This window comes from Notechis scutatus, chromosome 5 (assembly GCF_049901735.1).
Source record: "Notechis scutatus isolate UNSWTSFEM ecotype Mainland chromosome 5, rNotScu1.2, whole genome shotgun sequence".
Taxonomy (NCBI): Eukaryota; Metazoa; Chordata; class Lepidosauria; order Squamata; family Elapidae; genus Notechis; species Notechis scutatus.
Window position 1 is genome coordinate 24,002,082 of NC_142013.1, and position 24,524 is coordinate 24,026,605.

The 24,524-nt window shown below is 37.3% G+C and overlaps 1 protein-coding gene across 5 annotated transcripts in view; it reads left to right on the forward strand.

Annotated features, from left to right (window-relative positions):
* The window catches only part of LOC148130406 (cilia- and flagella-associated protein 337-like), a 50,072-nt gene that overhangs the window by 13,004 nt on the left and 12,544 nt on the right, over positions 1 to 24,524 (forward strand). For 3 of the 5 annotated variants that reach the window (XM_087966338.1, XM_087966340.1, XM_087966342.1), the window contains 18 exons: positions 31 to 261; positions 2,071 to 2,150; positions 4,687 to 4,779; positions 6,860 to 6,905; positions 8,151 to 8,197; positions 8,327 to 8,444; positions 9,128 to 9,197; positions 10,594 to 10,837; positions 12,261 to 12,363; positions 12,445 to 12,596; positions 15,297 to 15,402; positions 16,952 to 17,058; positions 17,150 to 17,229; positions 17,322 to 17,376; positions 19,410 to 19,455; positions 20,923 to 20,982; positions 21,830 to 21,995; positions 23,124 to 23,210. In XM_087966338.1, coding sequence (XP_087822464.1) covers positions 31 to 261; positions 2,071 to 2,150; positions 4,687 to 4,779; positions 6,860 to 6,905; positions 8,151 to 8,197; positions 8,327 to 8,444; positions 9,128 to 9,197; positions 10,594 to 10,837; positions 12,261 to 12,363; positions 12,445 to 12,596; positions 15,297 to 15,402; positions 16,952 to 17,058; positions 17,150 to 17,229; positions 17,322 to 17,376; positions 19,410 to 19,455; positions 20,923 to 20,982; positions 21,830 to 21,995; positions 23,124 to 23,210 — 1,891 coding nt within the window. The remainder of the gene's footprint in view (positions 1 to 30; positions 262 to 2,070; positions 2,151 to 4,686; positions 4,780 to 6,859; positions 6,906 to 8,150; positions 8,198 to 8,326; positions 8,445 to 9,127; positions 9,198 to 10,593; positions 10,838 to 12,260; positions 12,364 to 12,444; positions 12,597 to 15,296; positions 15,403 to 16,951; positions 17,059 to 17,149; positions 17,230 to 17,321; positions 17,377 to 19,409; positions 19,456 to 20,922; positions 20,983 to 21,829; positions 21,996 to 23,123; positions 23,211 to 24,524) is intronic. The other 2 variants (XM_087966339.1, XM_087966341.1) reach the window with 2 other exon arrangements.

Sequence of the window (24,524 nt, forward strand, 5' to 3'; positions counted from 1 at the left end):
GATAATAACTGTCTCTTTTTCTCGATGCAGCATGATTTCTGCACATACTTGCAGATAGAATATGCTGAACTGGACAGCTCATCTATGCGCTTGAAGGAGGTCGCCTTTTCACTTCCTGCTACAATGCAAGAGATCCCTCATGGGGAGCCTGTGCTGCGTATTTGCTCCCTGGTGGATAGCACATTAATAACAGCACAAGAAGATGGGCAAATTTCCTTCTGGTCACCAGAATTTAAGCTCAAACGAAGCAAGATGGTGTTTGTATGTCACATATTTTTATTTTGCACTATTTAGGAATATAGTTCTATTTGTTTTCATTTGTACTGCGTTCTGTCTTGATGAGATTGCATTTTAAAAGATCTTCCTGCTTAAGCAGAATCCCCACCTCTCTTGGCTCTTCATACAGCCTTTTCCAATATGACCTTCCAGATGTTTGCTGGTGCTGAAGGAAATTGCATTGCATTACATCTGATATCCACTGGATTAGGAAGGACTATTGTCTCATCTCTTTGAAATGATTTTTACGTGACTTTTTGCACCACAGCCTTTCCCGATTTGAGTCTCAAGCAAATTTCTTCATATCTGAGGCTAGAAATGAAGCTGGCTTATGAAATACCTTTATGTATTCTTTCTTCACTTTAGCCTCACAGTGATTGCCACATATCCCAATAGAAAACCAGTTGCCTCTACCAACACCAATGGATCCTCTTCTTCCTTACTCCTCCCACTAATTATTTTCTTTTCCTTGAATATTTTTTTTTGGTGGACTGCAAGAAAAAATAATATAAAAACACCAATGTTGGCACTCTTCCTATACCTTTGGCTTCTAAGGAAAAATGGAAGAACGCTTTCTATTTTCATCAAGATTATATTATGTGCATGCTAAAGAAAATACTCCATCCTTTCAAAAGTTTATTGGTTCACACGTTAGCCAATAGAAGTGGAGGCATTGCATGTAACAGAAGGAAGTATTGCAGCTCAACTACTTGGATTGCTGGTGCCAGCATAAGTCAGAAAATGTTATTTTTGATGCAGAGCAAGAAAAGCCAGAAGTTGACTTCACCACAGATTGGGGTTGAATTGGGGGTGATGTTGTATGCTCTGGTCCTTAGAAAGGAGTTAATGAGCCAATGCAACTTTATGGCTTTTCATGGCCAGCTATCACACTATGGGCAGTACCTAATGTTATATCACTGTCCATTGATTTAGAGTTCCAAGCAGATTTACCAGCTCTACTTAAAAAAAATGTCTTAAGCATGCCTTCTCCAGCCAGCCAGATACCTTAGTTACATGACAATTCTAGAATTTGCTAGGGCTTTATCCTTGGCCAGATTCAATGCCCTCCCAACAGCTGTTACCGAAGGAAGATACCAAAAGATCCCCTTTGAAAAGTGACTGTGTCCTAATTTATTTTGTTGGGCATAATTAACATATTTAACAAAATAAATTAGAACAAAGAATCAAAGAATTAGAAATTCACCTGCAAAACACCCCAAAAGATTGCAAATTGAAAAAACAGATGATAATAACTAAACATAAATTAAATTTAATCGAACAAGAAGGAATGGCCTCAAAGTTAAATACAGCCAGACAGATATTTTTTGAACAGGCCAATAAACCAGGAAGGTGGTTGGCCTATAAACTTAAAAAAGAAAAACAAAAAAGATTGATCTACCAATTAATAGATGAGAACGGGGATGCCCAACAAGGGATAGAACAGAAAAAAGAAATTGCATGTAAATTTTTTGAAGATCTTTATTTAAAAAAGGAGGTAAATGAGGATATGATAAGAAACTATTTGGGTATTACTAGAGATAAAATAATTAAGGAGATGAAGGAAATGTTAATTAGAGATATTACGTGGCCCGAGTTAAAAGCAGCAATAGAAAACCAAAAGAAGAATTTCTTCTTAAAAATATTTCCCTTATTATTCTCTCTGTACAGCCATGCCCTCTCTGCTTTTTCCAATATCCAAGTGATTTTTTAAATTTATTTTGATTTTGAAAGAAGAGTTGCTGATTAATGATTCAGAAATGTCAGCTGAATTTTAACTGTTTCTCCTCTTTGTAGGAGAAAATTCACAGAAAATCTAAGTGGCTGATGGATTTTACTGTCATGACACCCTACAATAAACTAATTCTGGGAACTGGGTTAGTATTTATTTATTTTTATTTATTTTATTTGTTTTTATTTGTGAATTGCTTACAAGATAATGTAGTTATGAATACATGGATACATAAAAGAAAAAGAAAAAATATATAAAAGAAACAATAGGACAGGGATGGTAGGCACGTTGGTGCGCTTATGCACGTCCCCTACAGACCTCTTAGGAAAGGGGTGAGGTCAATAGTAGACAGTCTAAGGTTAAAGTTTTTGGGATTTGGGGAAAAAAACCAGAATCAGGTAGAGTATTCCAGACATTGACCACTCTGTTGCTGAAGTCGTATTTCCTGCAATCAAGTTTGGTGCAGGACATTGACCACTCTGTTGCTGAAGTCATATTTCCTGCAATCAAGTTTGGTGTTGAGTTTGTATCTATTATTTGCTCTAGTGTTGTTATGGTTGAAGCTGAAGTATTCATTGACAGGTAGGACATTGCAATGTATGATTTTATATACTATACTTAGATTGGACCGAAGGCGGCGTAGTTCTAGGTTTTCTAGGTCTAGAATTTCGAGTCTGGTGGCATAAGATATTCTGCAACGAGTAGAGGAGTGGAGAACTCTTCTTGTGAAATATTTCTGGACTTTCTCAACTGTGTTAATATCAGATACGTAATGTGGGTTCCAGACTGATGAGCTGTATTCGAGTATTAGTCTAGCAAATGTTTTGTATGCTCTAGTTATTAGTGTAATATCACCAGAGAAAAAGCTATGTAAGATTAGGTTAACAACTCTTAATGCCTTTTTGGCTATGTAGTTACAGTGGGCTCTAGCACTTAGGTCATTTGAGATGAGTACTCCAAGATCCTTGACAGAGTTTGGATCATCAACAAGGTCTTGACTATTCAGCCTGTATTTTATTTTCTGATTTTTTTTGCCAATATGTAGGACAGAGCATTTATTTGTTAAGATTTGAAGTTGCCATTTGTTTGACCATTCTGATACATAGTCAAGGTCTTTTTGAAGGGTAGCAGTATTGTCTGTGGTGTTGAATAGCTTTACATCATCAGCGAAGAGAACGCAGTTGCTCTTGATATGATCACAGAGGTCATTTATGTAGAGTATGAAAAGAGTTGGTCCTAGAACACTGCCTTGGGGGACACCACTGTTGACAGGTACACACCACTAACCTGATTGATCATTTCCTTTTACTGCAGAACATTGGGAGGGACATTTACTGGAACACAGCAATGGCTACAGGATATGGTAAAAATTTCAAGTTGGGTACAGGTTGTGAGCAAAGCTTGTACCATTATGTTTTAATGTCAGTCAGTGGATGTTGTAACAGGACAGGAAAATGGGAAAAAAATAGCAGTGCATGAGTAACTAGAATATTGTTCATGCCAGCTGGAGGAGATTCCTCTTGAGGTGGATGTTGCTGAGTGAGGCTGGAATTTTAGCCAAGGAAACCAACAGCCACAACTCTTTGAATGTAGAACATTAAAAGCCATCTAGACAGCAACACAGCATAGACTCACCCTGAGTATGTAGTACAACCTGTTTGTGAAGGCAACAACATTTGGATGGCATGATTTCTTGCCTCTATGGGACACGGACAAAGCAGTCAAAACAGCTATGTGGATGTGACCTAGGGTTCATTTCATTAATGGATGCACCTCTTGCTGCTGTAAAGGAAATGCTGCCATTTAGGCTTTGCATCTAGGCCCTCAGTAACCCAGACAAAGGAGAAGAGCTGAAATTGACAAGAGTTTTGTTGCTGCACAGTTTTTTATTCTTTCTCCCCCCCCGATTTTTAGAGTTAGCAGAAGCCCAAACAATCATGCATCATTTTCCAACTTCTCCTGAATGTAGAGAATAAGAGTGGTGGTATGGGGACACTAAATCATAATTAACAGTTTAACTAAATGAAACAATAACTTTTATAATTATAGAAGTCTTCTATTTTCATGTAAGGAAATATCAGACGATGTGCAATCCAGAATAAGTGGATACACACAACACTAAATCAAATGAAACAAACCATCCAATGTCTTAGGTTCGTTTCTGTTTAATCCCCCTTTAAAGCTGAATTCTGAAACTTTGGAAGAAGATGGAATCAAATATCCAATTTTACAAAACTCACATCATCTCTTTCACTAAAACCACTTACATTTTTCTCATAGCAAAACTGCTAGGAGGAGCGTGTGGAAAGAGCCACAGCAAAAACAAAATTACAATATGCGCTTCCTAACATCATCACATGAATGATTAATAATGTATTATTAATATCGTGGCCTCTGGTGCAAATACATAAATTGCATCATTTGCATGATTATATGATGACACAAATGTCAGAATATCATCCATCTGAACATAAATAGAACCATACAGTATGCGCCCAATTATGCTGTCTCAAATATTTAATGACATTATGAAATTGGTTTTATTTCCAATCCATTTTGAAATTAACCCTAACTAATCCTTGTCTACAGCTATTGTTTACCACTGTTTGTCTTACTTATGGGAAAAGTATGTCTATAAAGTCTGTGATGTTAACATCTGATCATATTTTAACTTGTGACAGGGATCGTGAACTTCAGTTTTATGAAAGCTCCAACTTTGAACCCTATGTTCAGATTAGTGGTTTGGAAGCTATACCTTTGAATCTAGATTACTGGTAAGCCAATACAAATCCCTATCATCTACCATTTATCATCGCGTAATGATTGTGTATTATTATATATGACACTAGATCAGAGGTGATATTCAGGAGGTTTTGACAGGTTCTGGAGAACTGGTGGCAGAAATTTTGAGTAGTTCGGAGAACCAGCAAATACCACCTCTGACTGTCCCCGCCCCATCTATTCTCTGCCTCCCTTCCAAGACCCAGCTGATCAGCTGGGTCTTCATATGTTGCTCTGCACAGGAGAACGGAGCTGAAAAGCAGGTTAGTGGGGTGGGGAGGGAATGGGGATTTTGCAGTATCCTTCCCCTGCCATGCCCACCAAGCCATGCCCACAGAACTGGTAGTAAAAAAAATTGAATCCCACCAGTGCACTAGATCTATTACAGTGCTCTGTTTTGGCATTTGGTACTCTTATATAGTTGTGGAAGGTCAGTGATGCAATACATTTCTCTGGTTATGATTTTTTTTTTTTTTTTTTGCTTTTGCTTTCCTTAAGTTGGTCAGCAACCATCAGAAGACATTCTTTTAATTTTCCCATAATGTCCCAAAATGTTGCTGCGTCAACTGTTTGGGTACACAGAGGGCTCCAATAGTCATGAAGGTTAGGGAAACAGATTTCCTGTGGCTGTGCTGGCATTCTGGCCACACTAACTAACATTAGTTGAAACGATAGTTCAGTAGTGTCCAGAGAACCACAGGACTTGCACTTATGAGATAAAGCTCAACATCATTATAGCATTAACTATCTTTTCATAATTAGGCTTCAGAAAATTATGGGAACCTGTAAGCACGAGAACCATTATAACAGGCCAGGATCTTAGAGGTTAGAACAGAACAGAACAGAACAGAACAGAATAGAATTCTTTATTGGCCAAGTGTGATTGGACACACAAGGAATTTGTCTTTGGTATAAATGCTCTCAGTGTTCATAAAAAGAAAAAGAAATACATTTGTCAGGAATCATAGGTATAACATTTAATAATAGTCAAAAGGTACAAATAAGCAATCAAATCATACTAGGAAACATAATAATAAGTGATCAAATCAAATCAAATTATACTAGTAAACAGTCAATTAAAAATCATAAGGATACAAGCAACAAAGTTACATTCATGCATCATAAGTAGGAGGAGATGGATGAAAGGAAGGATGAGAAGATGAATAGTAATAGTAATGGTAATGCAGACTTAGTAAATAGTTTGACAGTGTTAAGGAAATTAGTTGTTTAGCAGAGTGATGGCGTTCAGGAAAAAACTCTTGTGTCTGGTTGTTCTGGTGTGCAGTGCTCTATAGCATCGTTTTGAGGGTAGTTAAAATGTCAATATTCCAAAAGTCCTGTTCAAAATCTCTGTGCATGATTATGCACATTTAGAAAATAATTCAGAGGACATCCTGTGAATTTTTCATGAGCGTAACAGTCCCCTGCTGGTTATAAAATCAACTTATCCTTTGTTAGATTTCTTGCTCAAACTGGAAAAAAAAGATAGTGGTTACTTTAAGAATTGTTTTAATGAGGCAGTTCTTAAGGCATTTTTAAGCTTATACAGAAGCCTGAAGAAAAGTAGGTCACTTTAATAAGTAGCAGAGGGGGGTGCTAGCCTTTCATGGGGTTCAAAGCACCCCTTCTGAATCATTTTCAAAGCACGTTAGCCTTACTCTGTTCTGAGGAGAAGTGTACAATGTTGGCTCATTCTCATTCATCTCAGACTTTCTCCGTTGGCAGGAAGATATGCAACCAAGGACTTTTGTTCAGTTCAATGTAGTTTAACATGATTTGCAGAATTGAAAGTCTTGATTGCACATTGCTACCCTTTGTGCAAAGCATATTCAGATGAAACTGATTACAATTTGCTTACAGATCTTCTGATGTACGGATGTCATAAGCATCAGAATGCATATCTGCATTCTAGGCTCCTCTCTATGCCTAGCTGTTTTTAAGGGTTTGAAGAATTGCCATCTTGTTTAGATTTCATTTATATACTTGTAGGATTCTGATTCCCTTGAAAAATTGTATGAAATTTATTTATGAGGGACAAAAAATTCTTCATTTTCTTCTTTACCTCATTTTCAGCTACACAGATCATGATGAATGCATGATTCTTTATGGAGATGACCAGGTATGCATTCTAAAAATGCTCTGAGAAAAGAAAACAAACAGAAGTGTGATATTTATTTCTAAAGGTATAATCAAGAATTATGTAGTAGGGTGAAGAGAGAAGTTAGATTAGATCCAAAGTGATGCTTATTGCATGAATCTAAATGAAAGAATCCTGAACAAATGGTTGACTAGAGTGTACTTAAATACATCCAAAGAATGGTAGCCCACCTTTGATAGGAAGCTTTTCCTAACTTTCAGGAAATCCTTCCTCTTCCTGTAATTTAAATACTCTGCATTCTAAAAAAAAAGAACAAGTTTTTACTTTCTTCCATCCTTTCAGGCATTTGAAAAAGAGTATCATACAATATCTCTGCCGAGTTTGTTTTTCTTTTTTCTCTTACAGTTAAATATACCCAACTTCCTCAATCTCTTTTCATATAGCTTAGTTTTTATTTCCATTTTTATTACCCTTCTCTGAACTTCACTCCAAGTTTCCTGAAATGCGATGCCCAGAACTGAACACAGTATTCAAGGTCGAGGGTCTGACCAAAGCAGAATATAATGAACTGATTACTTCTTATGATTTGGACATTATACTTCAGTAAATGCAACCATTAACTGAATAACTCACAAGTTATACAGGTAGTCCTTGAGTTATGTCCATAATGAAGCCTGCCTATTATGGTCATAACATGGTTGTGTAGTGGGTTAGTCATGTAGCCAGCCCAATTTGACAGTCTTTTTATAGCGATCATTGAGTGAGTGTTGCAGTTATTAAGTGAACTAATGGTTTGCTACAGATGCAGTTTTGTCAAAAACCAGAAGTTAATGCTGGTTTTCAGCAAAATTGTTGTAAAACCTTATCGCGTGATTGTGGGATGCTCCAAACAGCCATAAATGTGGCTCAGTTGCTAAGCGCCAGAAGTACAGTCATGTGACCATGGAGGGGGGCAGCCATTGAAACTTCAAATCCTAAGTTGAAAGTATTCTTCAGATGGTCTCTAAGCAACCAGTCATAAGTTGAGTACTACCTGTATATGGAAAGAAACATTCCTCCTTGTAATATTCTGGTCTCGAGTCATTAGAGTTTTAAAATCACTTTCAAAACTTTGAATTACACAATGCCTCACGTAATAAAGATGCATAATTGTGGCCTTTCAATTTGCTTTCAGCACCTGACCAGAATTTTATAACTTATAATTTTGTAATCTTATAAGATAGCATGAATATATCTTTGTGTTTTTTCCCCCTTGCTTTGTTGTAGGGATGTGTCAATATCTTGCAGTTATATTCTGTGGGTGAGACCCTGAGGTAAGTGCTTACAAAAGCCCAAATATCAATTGAGGTAACAGGAAGCATTCAGTTGGCAATTTGTAATTCCTGCCTGGTAGAGATATTTCAGATGAAATGATACAATTGTATTTTCTTGATGTGTTTCAGGACATGGAAGAAGCTGCCCAAAGTGGAAAATCTCCCTAATATAAGACTTGAGAGTGCTATACTTTCTCCAAATGTCACTTACATCCGTTGGAAAGTTCACGGAGACTGGGTGACTCAGGTAAAAACAGAAGGGTCTTCCACAGAAGAGGGTCTTCAGCAGGTTTTGACCAGTTCTGGAGTACTGGTAGTAGAAACTTTGAGTAGTTCAGAGAACCAGCAAATACCACTTCTGACTGGCCCTGCCCACAGCTATTCTCTGCCTCCCGAGTCCCAGCTGATCGGCTGGGTCTTCTTTTGTTGACCTTCACAGGAGAACGGAGCTGGAAAGCAGGTTAGTGGGGTGGGGAGGGAATGGTATTGTGCAGTAACCTTCCCCTGGAGTGGGGTGAGAATGGAGATTTTGCAGTATCCTTCCTCTGCCATGCCCACCAGGCCACACCCACAGAACCGGAAGTAAAAAAATTGAATCCCACCACTGGTCTTCCATCTTCTGATCTAGAGAGAACATGGGGCACTATTCGGTTTTTTTTTTTTTTATGTTTAAACTTCTTACAGCAATAAAAAAAGATTAATTTTTTCCAGAAAGGCAGGAAAAGTTCATTGTTGAGAAACAGTTAAACTTTGACTCTGTGTCCCATGATCGGTGTATTTTTTCAGGATTTTGTAATGATTAGACAGCTATGGTATGTTCTTTTTCTGTGTAAGTTAATCCTTTTCATTAAGAAAAACAATAAAAACAATAATAATGTGATAATCTCACCAGTATTTGGTTGGATAATATTCTTTTCTCTGTCTTTTTAGCTGAATTACTATGATTCTATTAAGGCAATAATTTCTGCATCAAGCCATGAGCCTACAGCCTTAGTTATAGGTAATTATATAATTCCTTATATGTTGTTTGTAAAGTCTCCCCTTAAAATTACTTCATGATTGATTATACGCCATCAAGTTGGTGTTGTCTCTTAGTAACCATATAAATAGATTTTCTCTGTAAATATCTATCCAAAAGATTTTTCCATAAACATCTGATCCTTCAAGTCTTCCACCAGTGCATCCATCATGACTGTTACCAAGTCAATACACCTTCCTGCTGTTCAACCTCTTCTTCTCTTTCTTTTCACTTTCCCAGCATTAGAACCTTCTCGAGAGAGAGTGGTCTTTGAATAATGGATCCAAAATAGGACAATTTGAGCTTGCCTTTGGTCAATCAAGGGCTTTATATAACACTGTTATAAGATGGGAAAGGTGTAGATTAAGCTTTCAGTCTTAGTATATTGAGACATACTTACAATTTTCTTTCAAGAAGAGATTGGACTGCCATTTGTCAGAAATGGTGTAGGGTCTCCCGCTTGGGCAGGGGGTTGGACTAGATGACCTACAAGGTCCCTTCCAACTCTGTTTATCTGTATCTGTATTTATTTTTACAAATAACACAACAAACATATCCAACATGCCTTCATCCTCCTATATTTCTCCTAACAATCCTGTGGGATGAGTTGGGCTAAGAGAGAGTGATTGACCCAAGGTCACCCAGCTGGTTTTCATGTCTAAGTGTTCTGACCCAAACCTGGTTCCAAGAAAGTAAACTCAAGACAAAGGCAGCAGCACAACCTTTTTATGTTTCATCTATGAATCCTGTTTCTTCACAGATAAAAAGCTACTTCCAACTAATTAGCTCCAACAAGAAAGAGCCTTTCCAAGTTTTTGCAAGGCTACCAAAAAACAACAGATAAGAAATATTTTACAACACAAGAGTCTTCAAATACCAACTGTAATGTCCACGAGGCTGAGTTTTAAAACATCTTTGCTTCCTGCAAAAAATGTTCTTTTCACAGCTGGCTTTTATCTTCTTGAAGGAGGAGCCATTACCTTGCAGCCTTACTCCCGAGTTACCCGTGCTGTTGCAGCTGCTCTTTCCTGTGAGCAATCCTGCGCGCGCACGCACTTGGCACAGGCTCCTCGGGAACCTCCTCATCGCTGCTGCCAGCCCCCACAATCTCTGAAGGCAGCAGTCCACTCCCTAATGGTCCTGGCCCCTCATCTGAGTCCTCGGTCTCCTCAGCCATCCACACCTGCTGCTGGCTAACCACAATACTAAGGCAGGACTAAAACTCATGGTTTCCTGGTTTCCTAGCCTGGTGCCTTAACCACTAGATCAAACTAACTCTCATATTTTTTTTAAAAAAAGAATATTAACTCTGTATAAGAATGTTGGAGTCTAAATTCTGTGTAAGAATCTTTTACTGAATTCTCATATCCTTCTACAGGTTGCATTGTGGGAGCTACCAATGTTGAGCAACAAATGAGAGAAATAAAAGAAAACAAGAAAGATTCAAAGATGAAGAAAGCACAGGAAATGCTAGGAACTCCCTCCCAGAGAGCTGAAGGGGATCAGATTATTTTTCGGGTTCATAAAGGAGTTAAAACATTTGCATTTAGTAAAAAAAATAATGCCATAGTAACCGGCGGAATGGATCGAATTATTCGAATATGGAATCCATACATGCCTGGGTAATTATTATATTGCAATTATACTTCTACAGCTCTATTATAGTCCTTTGCCAACTATTAGTTATTTTAAATGCATGTGCTACTTTTATTTAGGATGCATGAATTAGTATGATTTGTAAAGAAAAGTGTAAAACAGATGAATTTTTAATTCATGGTTAGTTTAACTCCTTAACAAATCCTTACTATAGTCATGGAAGGAGAAGATAATATTTTTCTTGTCATTATCAATGATGAAAATAAATCTTAGTTTTTTTATTATTTATTCATTATTCTTTAGAGTTTCATTAGATTTCTAAAGGAGCCCGTGGCAAAATAGGATTTGTTATAGAGAACAAATTCAGGTCTCCATTACCTTTTCCATTCTCACTCATGACACTCTCCTACTAAGAATTTATTAGCTTCATTTTCCCCTCCCTTGACTGTGAAAAATAGAAAGATATGTCACTATCATCCAACACTGATTTGTCTTTTGGGACCATTGAAATATAGCTGCCCCTTCATGAAATCTTTAAAAGTATTGCCTTAAGGCAGTTTTTCTAGTAATACATTTCAGAGACCTCTTGGTCTTTGAAGAGTGAATTAATAATATTTTTGCAGATACAATTCAAAATTGAGTCAGGTGAAATTATTTTTGTTGTATGTATTTGTAAATCTACCATGTTTCCCCAAAAATACGACCTGCCCCCAAAATAAGTCCTAGCTTGATTTTTACATATGTGCCCAATATAATCCCTATCCACAAAATAAGCACTAGTTAAGACCCCACCCACTCTGGGGCGCATGGGGTGGTGCAATTACAATTAAAATTAAGCTAGGGGGGATGAGGGTGGTGGAGCTGCCCTATTTACTAGACTTTGCATACCCCAACACCTGCCTTGCCTTGCAGGCCTACTTGTTCTGCAGCTGCTTGCTGCCGGTCATGTGCATTGCCCCCAGCTTCTGTTTCACTGTCAGAGGCCCTCTGGAAAGGCCTCTGCAGCTGAGAAACGTACTCCAGATTGACATGTGCAATCCGGAGCTCTGTTATTGGCTGCAGGGGGCTTTCCAGAAGGCCTCTGACAGTGAAACCGAGGCTGGGGGCAACGCATGTGAGTGGTGGCAAGCAGCTGCGGAAGAAGTGAACTGACAGCGGGCTCTTGTTGGGTGGGGCTGTTGGTGCCACAGCCATGAGGCGAGTCAGTAATTAGACATCCCTAAAAATAAGACCTGGTGCCTTTTTTGTGGCAAAAACGATATAAGACCAGGTCTTATTTTTGGAGAAACACACGTATATTTATAGGCATGGTGTCCAATTAGCTGCCAGGAGTTGAGAATGACTTGAAAGACCAAATAAATAAATTACTATTATTACTGTCTCATTATAGTATATAGTTCATTATGTGTTCCTGATTGGCCAAGATTTAATGTTCTCACTGAATTTTAGAAGACCCACAGGCATGCTCAAAAGTCACATGGCCCCCATTTTCTATGTCTACGTATCTGAGGAGGATAAAATATTTTCCATATCAACAGACAACACAGTTAAGGTCTGTCTTTTTCATATTTCAAATTATATTTTCTTTACCGTAGTTCTTTCTCTTTAATGTAACACAATTCTTTCCTTGCAGATATGGGATATGGAGGATCAGACTTGCTTATTCACTGCTTGTTCAAAAAACAATGGAATTAAAGGAGAGATTACTACTTCTCATTATGTATCAGGCACTCGATCACTCTGTGTTGCCACAGATACACTGGCCATTCTTCACCTAAGATTACGGTAAAGTACAAAGCAACATAACCAGAGCTCCTGTTAGTCAGACAGATCCAAGAATTGCATTTATGGAAAACCCCAAATTTAAGAAATTGCTGATAAAATTCTAGGTTGTTTTTTTTTTAAATAGTGTGATTCTTATGTTGGGACACTTCAAGAGAATACTTGAAATGTTGTGGCATTTATTAGGATTGCACTCATAAGCAAAATATTACAAGGATTTTCTAAAATCTAGATGAACATTTAATTTCAAATAATTATTACTAATGTGATTTTTGGATTAGCTTGCTGGAATCTATTAAAACCTATAACTTAAGCATTTGTTGATTAATGCTAGGGAAGGTTGCAGTTCTCCCAATATACAAGTATTAAAAAGTAGAAGTACTTTCCAATATTTATCAGCCTTTCAATGAATTATAAAGCATCATATAAAATCCTGAGACACAGGCATTTTCATTACTAGAGCATGTCATTACGGTGTTACTTTCTCTTTCGGGATAAGCAATCCCTAAATTTCCAATATTGTGTTGCAATGCTGAATCAGGCTTAAAGGAACTGACATTCATAAGCTTTAATTAACATATGTGCACATATTAAACTAATACATATCAGGAAGGTTAGGAACCACAGAGGAAAAGTGATGCCCAAATGTATGCAGGCACCTTTGGGGAAACCAAATTGTTTATCTAATGCAGTTTTATGTTTAGATACAGGAGTGACATTCATTAAACCTGAAATACAGCATTTAGTTACTAATATTTACTTCAAAAGACTTTGTGTAAAGATTTTATTTCCTTTAAAATCTCAGATTCATTCAGAGAAAAACGTAATTTCAATTCAATTCTACTGAATGAAGAATTAGCCTCAATTAATGAAAGTAAACTATAATAAGACTAAAAGATACACATTCAAATATGTGTTATTATAGACTTAAATCAAAATACAAACAAAAATGCAATAAGTAGAAATAATAAAGCAAGTCAAAATTAAGACTTCAGCAATATGTTAGAGTTTATTCAGGTTTGATGAATGCATATTGGCCAAAGAATAGCCAACGAGCTATATAAATGTTTGTTTTAGGGTTCTGTTTATCAGTTTATGTCAGAATAAAACTTATGATGTAAGAGAATATGATCAGTCAACTTGCTCTCCTCTGTTTCACACAGGGATAAATTTGGGGAGCTGGAGTATTATTGCATTTACTCTGTAAAATTGCCAGTGGGAATGAATTGAAAAGGATACTGGTGGATGCCCAGTGATATCTGGAATGAGTTAGTTTAGATAATCTGCAGGTGACTGTCATAGTTTGAAATAAATCAAATTAAATTTCTACATGTTCAATTCACTACTTTATAACACCTAGTTTTTAAAAGCCAGAGAATAATAACAGTTCTGGAAAAAAAATCACGGGGTAGCACTTTCTTGTGATATTTTCCCAACCTAGTACATCTGTATGTATCAAAAGTGACTAATAAAAGCAGCCTTAGCCAAACAAAGAGAATAGTGTGTTATCTAAAGATATTATATAAAGAATACTACACATTGACACAAAAGGGGGCACATGGCTTAGTGGTCAAAGACATTGAGCTTGTCAGCTAGAAAGATGAGAGTCTATCTTTGAGACCTGAGTGCTATGGGGGGGGGGGGGGGGGGGGGGGGGGGGGGGGGGGGGGGGGGGGGGGGGGGGGGGGGGGGGGGGGGGGGGGGGGGGGGGGGGGGGGGGGGAAGAAAAAGGGGGGGGGGGGGGTTTTTTTTATCAACTTCTGTTCCTTGCTCCAGCTCCTACCCCACTTAGTAGTTAGAAAACATGAAAATGCGAGTAGATCAATAGGTACCACTTCAGTGGGAAGATAATTCCATATGTATTGGTGTATATTCATGCTGACCACATGACCACGGAAATTGTCTTCGGACAATGCTGGCTCCCTCAGCTAAAGAAATGGAGATGAGCACCACCCCCTAGTGTCAGACACAACTGGTCAGGGAGACTTTTAGCTTTTTACATATTGATTATAAAAATAATTTTACAATGGATATTTATGTTTGGTTCCTAAAATTAAAAAAAAAACCAAAACACCAAATTATCTATGTGATTTGATAATTCTTAAATAAGGTTTTAATGTCCTATTTTCATCTGCAGTTTTAGAAGATTGATACAGAAGGCAAGACAGGGACATGTGTCTATTCTAGTGGATATGGAGAAATGGAGACTTCACTTCCTACTATTTTGTTAATTTTATAGGGACATAAAGGAACAGTTTATCTTGCCACTAAGACTGAAGAATAGAACAGAACAGAACAGAACAGAACAGAATAGAATAGAATAGAATTCTTTATTGGCCAAGTGTGATTGGATACACAAGGAATTTTTCTTTGGTGCATAAGCTCCAAGTATACACACATATAACAACTTTATTTAGAGATACTAAATTTAACAAAACATACTTATTAAGATTAGTATATTAATAAACTTGTTTGGACAGTTATTCAGGAGAAATATTATTAGAAATTGGGCTTTAGAGGATAGATTCATTTTTGAATAGCTGGACTGCTATTGATTTGTACAGGTTTGATGTACTGTAGTGGTAGCTTTTCCCTTTAATTATAGAATAGTGCATATATGTATATTTTGCTAATTAAGCATTAACAGCAAGCCAAATAACATTTTAATTTATTGATAGTTTGATTTTGTTGTTGTCTCTAAAGTAGATCAGCTCCAGATCTTCATATTGTAACTTCCCACAAAAAACCAGTTTTGTGCTGCAAATTCAACAAAGTATTCAGGCATGTTGTGAGCTGCTCTGAAGATTCTGTAAGTGAAATGATAATTATAAAATTCTGTTCAATTTTGACCATAGTTATCTAATCAATATATTTAGAATCTTCAGAATTCTGAGTTTTTTTGTTTTAGATATGAAGTGAGTTGTGATTTGAGATTGAGCCTTCTCAAAACTGGAATTCCTTGTCAAAAGGCATGGTAAAAATCTCTTTTTAAAAAGATTTTACATATTAAAGGAGAATGCAGTTATCTCCAGTTGCTCTTAGAGTCTCTATATGCCTTTCAGGATCAGAAGCAAATGCTTCTAAATAAGTACTTAAATCAAGACAAAATGTCATACATCTGCTTCCAAAAGCATTCACTTTTTGTGTATGATAGATCAGTGTTTCTGAACCTTAGCAACTGCAAGAGTCACTTTGTGAGAGATGTGCAGTTGTATAAATGTGACAAATAAATAGTGTGGAATAACCAGTGTGTTGAAGTCCACTTTTATTAAAGTCCTGTAGAAGTTGAGAGAAACACTGCTTTAAATATACTGTATGTTATTATGAAATGGCCTCCCAATAAAAAAAGACTTCCTGTGTATTTGTTTTAGATTGCAGAGTTTTATAGCCAATCATATACTACTGGTTCTTCTTCCTCTTCTTCTTCCTCTTCCTCTTCCTCTTCCTCTTCCTCTTCCTCCTCCTCCTCCTCCTCCTCCTCCTCCTCCTCCTCCTCCTCCTCCTCCTCCTCCTCCTCCTCCTCCTCCTCCTTCTTCTTCTTCTTCTTCTTCTTCTTCTTCTTCTTCTTCTTCCTCTTCCTCTATAAAATTTAGTCATCAATAAATTAACCTCAAATCACAGTCTCAATAAATGTGTTTGTTTATTAAATTTGTTTGCCTCCCATCTTGCTGCAAGGTGACTCTTGTTACTAGTATATTTTGAAAACTGCTTGGTGCACAAGAGAGAGGAATGCCTGACAAAACCAAGGGATAAAATAGAAATCACATGGCCATGAGCTATAATGCTTATAAATGCAAGTAATATTGCTGTACAAAGTATGGCTGCTTTATGTGCAGAAGGTCAATTTCAACATCCACCACCTCCTAGCTAGGAAATAAGACTTCTCTGAAACCCTGGGTGTAATGTTAACCATACTGGCCTAATAGACCATCAATAGTGTGACTTGTATAAGGCAACTATACATGTCTTTATATACATTCTACCTTGGTTGTTGCCAAAGAATAAGGATCTGTCTGCTGGAGCTGTATGACCTTCAAACTTAATTCAGAAGAAAATAATGTGTAAGCAGAAATATCTTGTCCCTCTGCTCTTCATTAAAGAAGCTCCACTTGGGACTTGGAACATGCCAATTCTATCAGATTGTGTGGGGTGGAAAGAAAAGATGAGGGATAGGCTGTTCTTAGATGACCAGAGTGTATGTCATGAGGGATTTTATAGGTGACAACCAGCACATTACATTGCATCCAAAAATCTACTGGCAGAGCAGCTTGTAGAATTGATTTATCTGTAAGATACATGTTTTAGGATCATGGCAGTAGTGTTTCTATATATGTCCCTTTTTTTCTTCTTCTTTTAAGGTGGTCAAGGTATGGGATTTCGAAAGCGGAAAGCCTGTTTTTGAATTTGGTAATGCTCATAGTGACTCTGCAATTACATGCCTCACATTTGATTTTAGTGGAAGAAGGTACATTTGGAGAGTTTTAGGGTGTGAGATGGGCTGTGATATTTTTAACACATCGCTGAAGAAATAATTAGGCATTTCAATCATGTTTCAGACTCATTACTGGAGGAAAAGATGGCTGCCTGAAAATATGGAATTATAATAATGGACAGTGTCTTCACACTTTGAAAAAGGGTAAGTAGAAGATTGATTGAATTATCTAAACATTCATTTCAATAAGGGGGAAAATTTAAAAGTCCAGCATTATGGGGTTTTTTTCTCTGCAGAAGGCAGATATGATGAAGTTCGCGACTGTGCTTATGTGGAGATCAACAAAAATGAGTAAGTTATCCACATTTGTCATAACGTGTAATGTTTTAGTGTAGGAAAGGCTAATGAAAACCATGTGGGGTTTTTTGTGTGTGGGTGGCAGGTTCATATCAACAGGCCTCTTCTTGAAAAAATAAATTTCAATCCATGAGGTTGTTTTAGAAGATGACTTAGGAAAAATCTCATAAATTTCCCTCATGTTAGGGATCTATCTGAGTCTTCAGGTTCAGAAACTGAAGAGTTTGACCTGTCTAAGCCCCAGCCTCGACCAGAGCAATTAAAAGAAAAGAGCACACCTGAGAAGACACAGGTGCATAATAGCAGATATCCAGTGTCTGAGTTCTGGGAAGGTCATGAGCCTAACATGGTGCTGTACATTCAGCAGAGAAAATCAAAAGAAAACCAAGCTATTTATTTGATAGAAAGAAAACTGCTTTTTTCATTTCAGTTGCCAGGGATTAAACCTAAGGACTTTAGTATACAATCTTATGCTCTGCCACTGAGTTATGGGGATCCCCTTAATTGTTGAGGTATGTTATTACCGTACATTCAAGGATTACAGATTAACAGAGTTGAAAGGGACCTTGTAGGTCATATAGCCCAACCCCCCCGCCCAAGCGGGAGACCCTACACCATTTCTGACAAATGGCATTCCAATCTCTTCTTGAAAGTCTCAAGTGACTATGCTCCCACAACTTCCAAGGGCAAGCTGTTCCATTGGTTGATTGTTCTCACTGTCAGAAAGTTTCTCCTTATTTCCAGGTTAAATCTCTCCTTCTTCAGTTTCCATCCATTATTCCTTGTCTGGCCTAAAGGCGCTTTAGAAAATAGCTTGATCCCTTCCTCTCTGTGGCAGCCCCTCAAATATTGGAACGTTGCTATCATGTCTCTCCTGGTCCTTCTCTTCGCTAGACTAGCCATGCCCAGTTCCTGTAACCGTTCTTCGTATGTTTTAGTCTCCAGTCCCCTAATCATCCTGGTTGCTCTTCTCTGCACTTTTTCTAGAATCTCAACATTTTTTTATAGTGTGATGACCGAAACTGGATGCAGTATTCTCGGTGTGGTCTTACTAAGGCTTTATAGAGTGGTATTAGTACCTCACTTGATCTTGATTGTATCCCTCTGTTAATGCATTTAGGATTGCATTGGCTTTTTTGGCTGCCACTGCACACTGCTGGCTCATATTTAATTGGTTGTCCACTAAGACTCCAAGATCGCTCTCATAGTTACTGCTGTTAAACCTGGTTTCACCCAGTCTATATGTGTACTTTTGGTTTTTCTTTCCTAAGTGTAGGACTTTGCATTTCTCAACATTGAATTTCATTTTGTTAGCTAGAGCCCAGTGTTCAAGTCTGAAGATCCACCTGGATCTTGAGCCTATCTTCTTGGGTGTTAGCTATTCCTGCCAGTTTAGTATCATCTGCAAATTTGGTAAGTTCCCCTTCTATTCCCTCATCTACATTGAACTAAGTAGTGCTGGAGAGGGGAATAAATACCTTGGCTTGCTCTTGTCTTTGGCAGTTAAATATGCAGAAATAAGTATGTAAAACTTATTTTTGAAGATACTGTTTCATACATACAAAATCCTGTTAAAAGAATTCAATGGTCATTCAGAAGCTGATATATATTGAAGACAAAGTTGCAGAATTAAGATGAATGCCTGATTGTTAAAACTTGGGGGGAGGGGAATCTAATAAACAAAACCTCTTACAATAATGAAAAACAAATGAAAATTTTGAGAGTGTACTGCTCAAAATACAAACTCCATTCTGCAGAGTGACAACTATAGTCTGAACTGGAGAAAAAACCTTTTTGGTTCAGCTCAGCTGAAAGTAAATGAACTCCTTGAAAAATTAGGGACAGCTGAAGATTACACCTATATTTAAAAATGAATAATAGAAAATTCAACTCACTGATTAATAGAATAATTTATATAAGAGGGATATTAAATATAGCTGGCCCTAGCAACTAGATTATTAACTACTGCTGCATAGCAGAAAGACTACAATAATTTAAATTTTGGTAAACATTAATTGCTTTTGCAGGTATATCATAGGTGTGGGATGGGACAGAAGAATAAATTTGTTTTATGTAAGTAAGAAATTTCTATACAAAAAATGGTATCACTCTTAATTGATTGTTGAAATTGTTGTGCGAAAGTACCTTTGTACATAAATAGTACAAAGTAGTGAGAACACTTTCCATTTTAGTGTAGAACCTGGCTCTATTCGCCTATGATTTTAAGTGGCCAAAATTGCATTACTTAGTTAATTGTGGTCCCTAAAAGCTGGTGTTCTGCTTTCAATGTAGCACCTCTGCACTGCCAGTAGCAAATTCAAGAATAGATCAGTAAGAAGCTACTACTACCTGAATCTATGGGCAAATACCACTTATTATTCACAGTGGTCAATCTACATGCAGCAATGAGGAGGCCCTTTCACAAGTGAAAGCACACTATTCCACTTTATACACAAGATGTAACCAGATGGATAGATGGATTGATATGTATGTGTGTGTGTGTGTGTGTGTGTTTCCCAAAATTTGAACTTATTCCTAGTGATTATATGGGTATATCAATGAGGTTTTTTTTGGCAACAGTATGTTATGCTTTCTTTTAGAAAGTTTCAATATTAACAATCACAGTGGTATATTGTGTAAAATGTGTTTCCAGGCCAATTAAGATTCAAGAGTGTATAAATAATCAGTTGCAAACGTCCCCTTTATCAGTAGGGGGATAAAGGAAACCTATGAGAAAGAGAATCAGAAAGCTTCCGTTATAATACATTCTAAATACATGTTGTCTCTAAATTGAAAAGACTCACTTTAAATCAGGTAGTTGCCAAACAGCCTCACAATTCCATGCAAACAAATTTCAAATTCTTTTAAAAGCTGTTAGCTGCTATCACTTATCAGGGTCCTGTTAATGGCAAGAGAATCACAGCTGAAGTGGACAGAAGAGTATGAATACGGAGGATGTAAGGATGGACTTACATTAAACAGATGGGATTGTGAGGCATGAGAAGATGAAAGTCAAGACTTCTCTCTGTATGTGGAGGAGCAAGAAATAAGGATTGCAATGGGACTGGGTATACATTCTAGACTGATTTCTTACACCCAGAGACTGTTCTGTTGTGGCTACTCTTCTAAAACTGCAATAAAGGTTTAGTTGTAGCCATGTTTGTCCAAGTCTCTTTGTAGCTAATTTGTAACTGTGCTTTGAATGACTGACACACTTTAAATTTAGTTTAATGTCAGAACTGGATAACCATTTAGGAAAAATGTAAAATAAAATGGTAGCATTGTTAGGCTTCAATGGAAGGAGGGATTGCAGTGTAAGTGTCAAGGGAAGCCACAATCTACTCATAGGAACAAATGCTGGTAAACTTATTGAATGCACAACTCAGGTGAGAAATGGGCAAGTCAGATTTGGGTACCTTCAAGAGAATAATTGAATTAGAGCTGGATTTTATTTTTGTATGTCTGGAAATGCCAAGTTCATTTTGGGGATTATAAACGATTATCTTAGATATCATTTTATTTGGATATTTTTTGTTATAGGATTCCGCAGATGATTTCTATCATATCAAGAAACCTCAGCCCCACTGGCAGGATGACATAGTAAGAAATGTTTGGCATATGAAGTGTTTTATAAGCAGTTTGGGATAAGCAGTTTGATAACATTTGGGGAACTGGATAATGTAAGAGTGGAGATAAATCTTTGATCCGATCCATCTTTGAATTGGCACTGTTGGCACTGCTGGATAAATGTGAAGGACCTACTTACTTTATACTTTCCTTAGGAATACCTCATATGAGCTACCTCCAGATAAATTCACACCACCTTTTTGCCTAAAAGAAGGACAAATAAATAAAGAAGCATAAATAAATCAGAGGTAGAGAGGGAAGGACTCTCATCCATACTTTGTGGACTAGAAGCATTATTCTGGTGAATCAGATGAGGCCTACAACAAATTGAAGCTTTCCACCTCCAAATAGATGATCTATAAATCCTGCAAATACCACATAACCAATTTGTTTTCTTGACTCATCAGATGTGGATAATCAGATGTTACTCCATGGAGTTAAAACCCTCTTTTTCTGATGTACCAATAGGATAAAATTAGTCACATGGAACTTCCTTATGGTCAGTCTGACTGAGACCATCCATAATTAAATGAACATGGCAGTATCCAAAAGTATAGGCTTATTTTTTTCCCCATAAAAGTCAGCCTATTAACTTTATTTTATAAAGTAGATTTATTTCCAGGGTATATATAGTGGCAATGCTGATTGTAGAGTTTGCAACTCATGAGAGCTTGTACTTATGCTTATGAAGTTATACTGAATTGTATAATTTCATCTACCTGTTGGTTTGCATAGTGTGTAAAATACAATCTAAACCAAAACACCAAGAACTCGAAGCAGTTTTGTTCACTTTTTTCTTACTTTTTTTTTTCTTTTCCAGAACTGGGGACACAAAGAAGACATTCTCTGTATTGCTCAGTGTCCTCCTAATCTTCTTGCAACATCCAGTTATGATGGTGAAATTATTATTTGGAATATGGTCTCTGGTCACATAGACCATAGATTCTACATTCCAATGACCACAGCTGCCTCTGTTCATTCTCAGAGTAAGTTCACTAATCAGAAAAAGATTGTAAAATATAATTCTCATATTGCCATGAATAATTCTTAATGAATCCTTGCATATGGAATTGCATAGAAATGGAAAATACGGCAGAAATCCACACTTGAAGCCTAGCCCATGTTGACTAGCCTTGGGATAGTTAAAACAACTTCATGTTTTACCACACTAGGAATAGTTCAGTCAGTCCATTTATTTTGTTGATGTTATTTTAATATATATGTCACCTCCTGATTTCCAGATGGGTGGGCAGGAAATGATCTTTATTTGACATGAGCCCTAAAACTGTTTAATTAATGTATCTCAGGCATGTGTTCAATTCAGTTTTTTTGAGTAACGTTAGAAACTGCTGGAACTTGGTCTACAGCTCACATCTTTGAAATAAGAATTTGAAAATAAGATCTCTATACCTTTATTTCATTCCAATGTGGTTTTATCTGTTGTAGCACGATCTTAGGGCATGGCTTACACAATTAAGAAGGATAAGTCACATTCATAAGCAAAAACAAAACAAATAGTAGCCAATAAATTAGGGTAGGGGAGGTTTAGCAAATTAAAGCAACAAACCTGCCTAAAAAGTTTAATCCCAAAAAAGTCTCCTCCAAATATACAATTCAGATAAAATTAAGTGTATTTGTAACATATGCATACATTTACAGTTGTAGTCTTAAAAAGTATATAACATCCCCAGAACAGAGGGCCTCTTATTTACTTATGGTAAAGTTTAGTCATAGAAATTAAAATTTAACTTTAATAATATGGATATTTGACTGCATTCACATATTATGCCAAGTCTTGGTTAATTGTGCATAAGCGCACAATCGTGTCTACCATCCCTGTCCTATTGTCCCCAATTATTAGTCCTATTTCTTGTATTTAAACATGTTTATTCTTGTTTCTGTTATAATGTAAGCTTTTGACAAATAAAATAAATAATAAAATAATTTAATTATGACTTAATTGGCAAGCTATAAATGTCTGGATGCAAAGCCAAGCCAAACAAATTTCATAATAATATATTAGGATGAAAGCAGTTGGGCTATGCCTTTTGTACAGTATATTGAAAAACTCACATTTCCTTATAGCGATTATATTTTTTTCCCTTCCCCACCAGTTGATGTGACACGGATAATTTTTCTAAAGACTCGTGCTGTGAAATTTGATTCAACTACTGCATCTCTGGTTTCTAATGGCCCACAAGGTAGGATTAATGGATGATATAAATCATTAACAAAACAACCATGGTGATAACTTAATTAATTGATGATCCCAATTTGGAGATAAATTCAATTTCAATTAATTTTGCCTATGTTTTTACAGACTAGATAAGGAAATGATACTTAGATGTCAGAAACCTTGTTTCCTGTTACCACAGCATTATCAATCATACTAAAAACATGGAAAGAAAAAGTAATGAGATTAGAAGTTTAGGGTCCTAGCAATCTTAAACTTTATATCGTCAAGTCTACACTCACTGTGGTTTTATAAATTTGCCTTAAGGTCAGTTAGTTACAGTTAGTGTTAAGTTCGAAGAATAAGGAGACCAGACATCTGACCAGTGACTTCAACTCTTTAATAATAACAGGAATAGGAATAGAACAGAGCAACTCTATGGGCAGCAGTAACCCTTTTATAGGGTTGGCGGCTACCCTATTAACCAATAACCTTTGTGATAAGTTCAAATAATAACCAATAAGGAGTGGCCTCATCCTGACCAATCCCTGTTCGTTGTTTGAGGACCAATCAGGTGTGTAGGCCTTCAAACCCTACTTTGCATTTTATGCTAGTTACTTTTATTGATTCATAACACCCCTCCCCCTTGGGCTCCATTTGAGGGAGCTGTAACAAAATCCTCAAGGTAGACAGGCCGTTTGGTCTGTCTAGATGATTTCCGTGGCTCCACGGGTTTTGCCCAAAGTCCGGTTCCGGTGGAGGCGTTTGGATAGTCTCTATTTTGTTCCGTTTCGCTGCTGCGGTGCTTCCGTGCTGCTTTCGTTGAGTTGTTTCTACTAACTAATGGATCTTGGGGTTTTGCAGTTCGGATTCCCCAAGTTCAAGTCCCCTGGAGAAATCAACTCCTCCCGTTTCATTTGCCGGCCCTTCCTGGGCGAAAGGTATCCGTTGGTCTGCAATCCGTCATATCGAAGTCAATTTCCTCGATATTTCCTCCCCCCTCAGTTTGGGAACCCGGGGATCCATGGCCGCTGGGTGGCAATCTCGAATGGAGCTGGTCTATGTGGCGTTTCCACACCCTCCCATCTTCTGTTAGTAGGCGGTAAGATCTGGGCCCTGTGAAGTGGGTGACGGTTGCGGGTATCCACAAAGGGTCGCCGGAAAAGTTTTTGCAAAGGTTAAATCGCCTACCTTAAATTCCCGGCATTTGCTGCTGGAGCGAAGGCTTTTCGGGTGCGTATGCGGGGTGGAGCCGGTCAAGGTGCGATCGTAGTTTCCGCCCCATGAGAAGTTCGGCGGCGTTTTGTTGGTGACGCTGTGGGGCGTAATATGCTGCAACAAT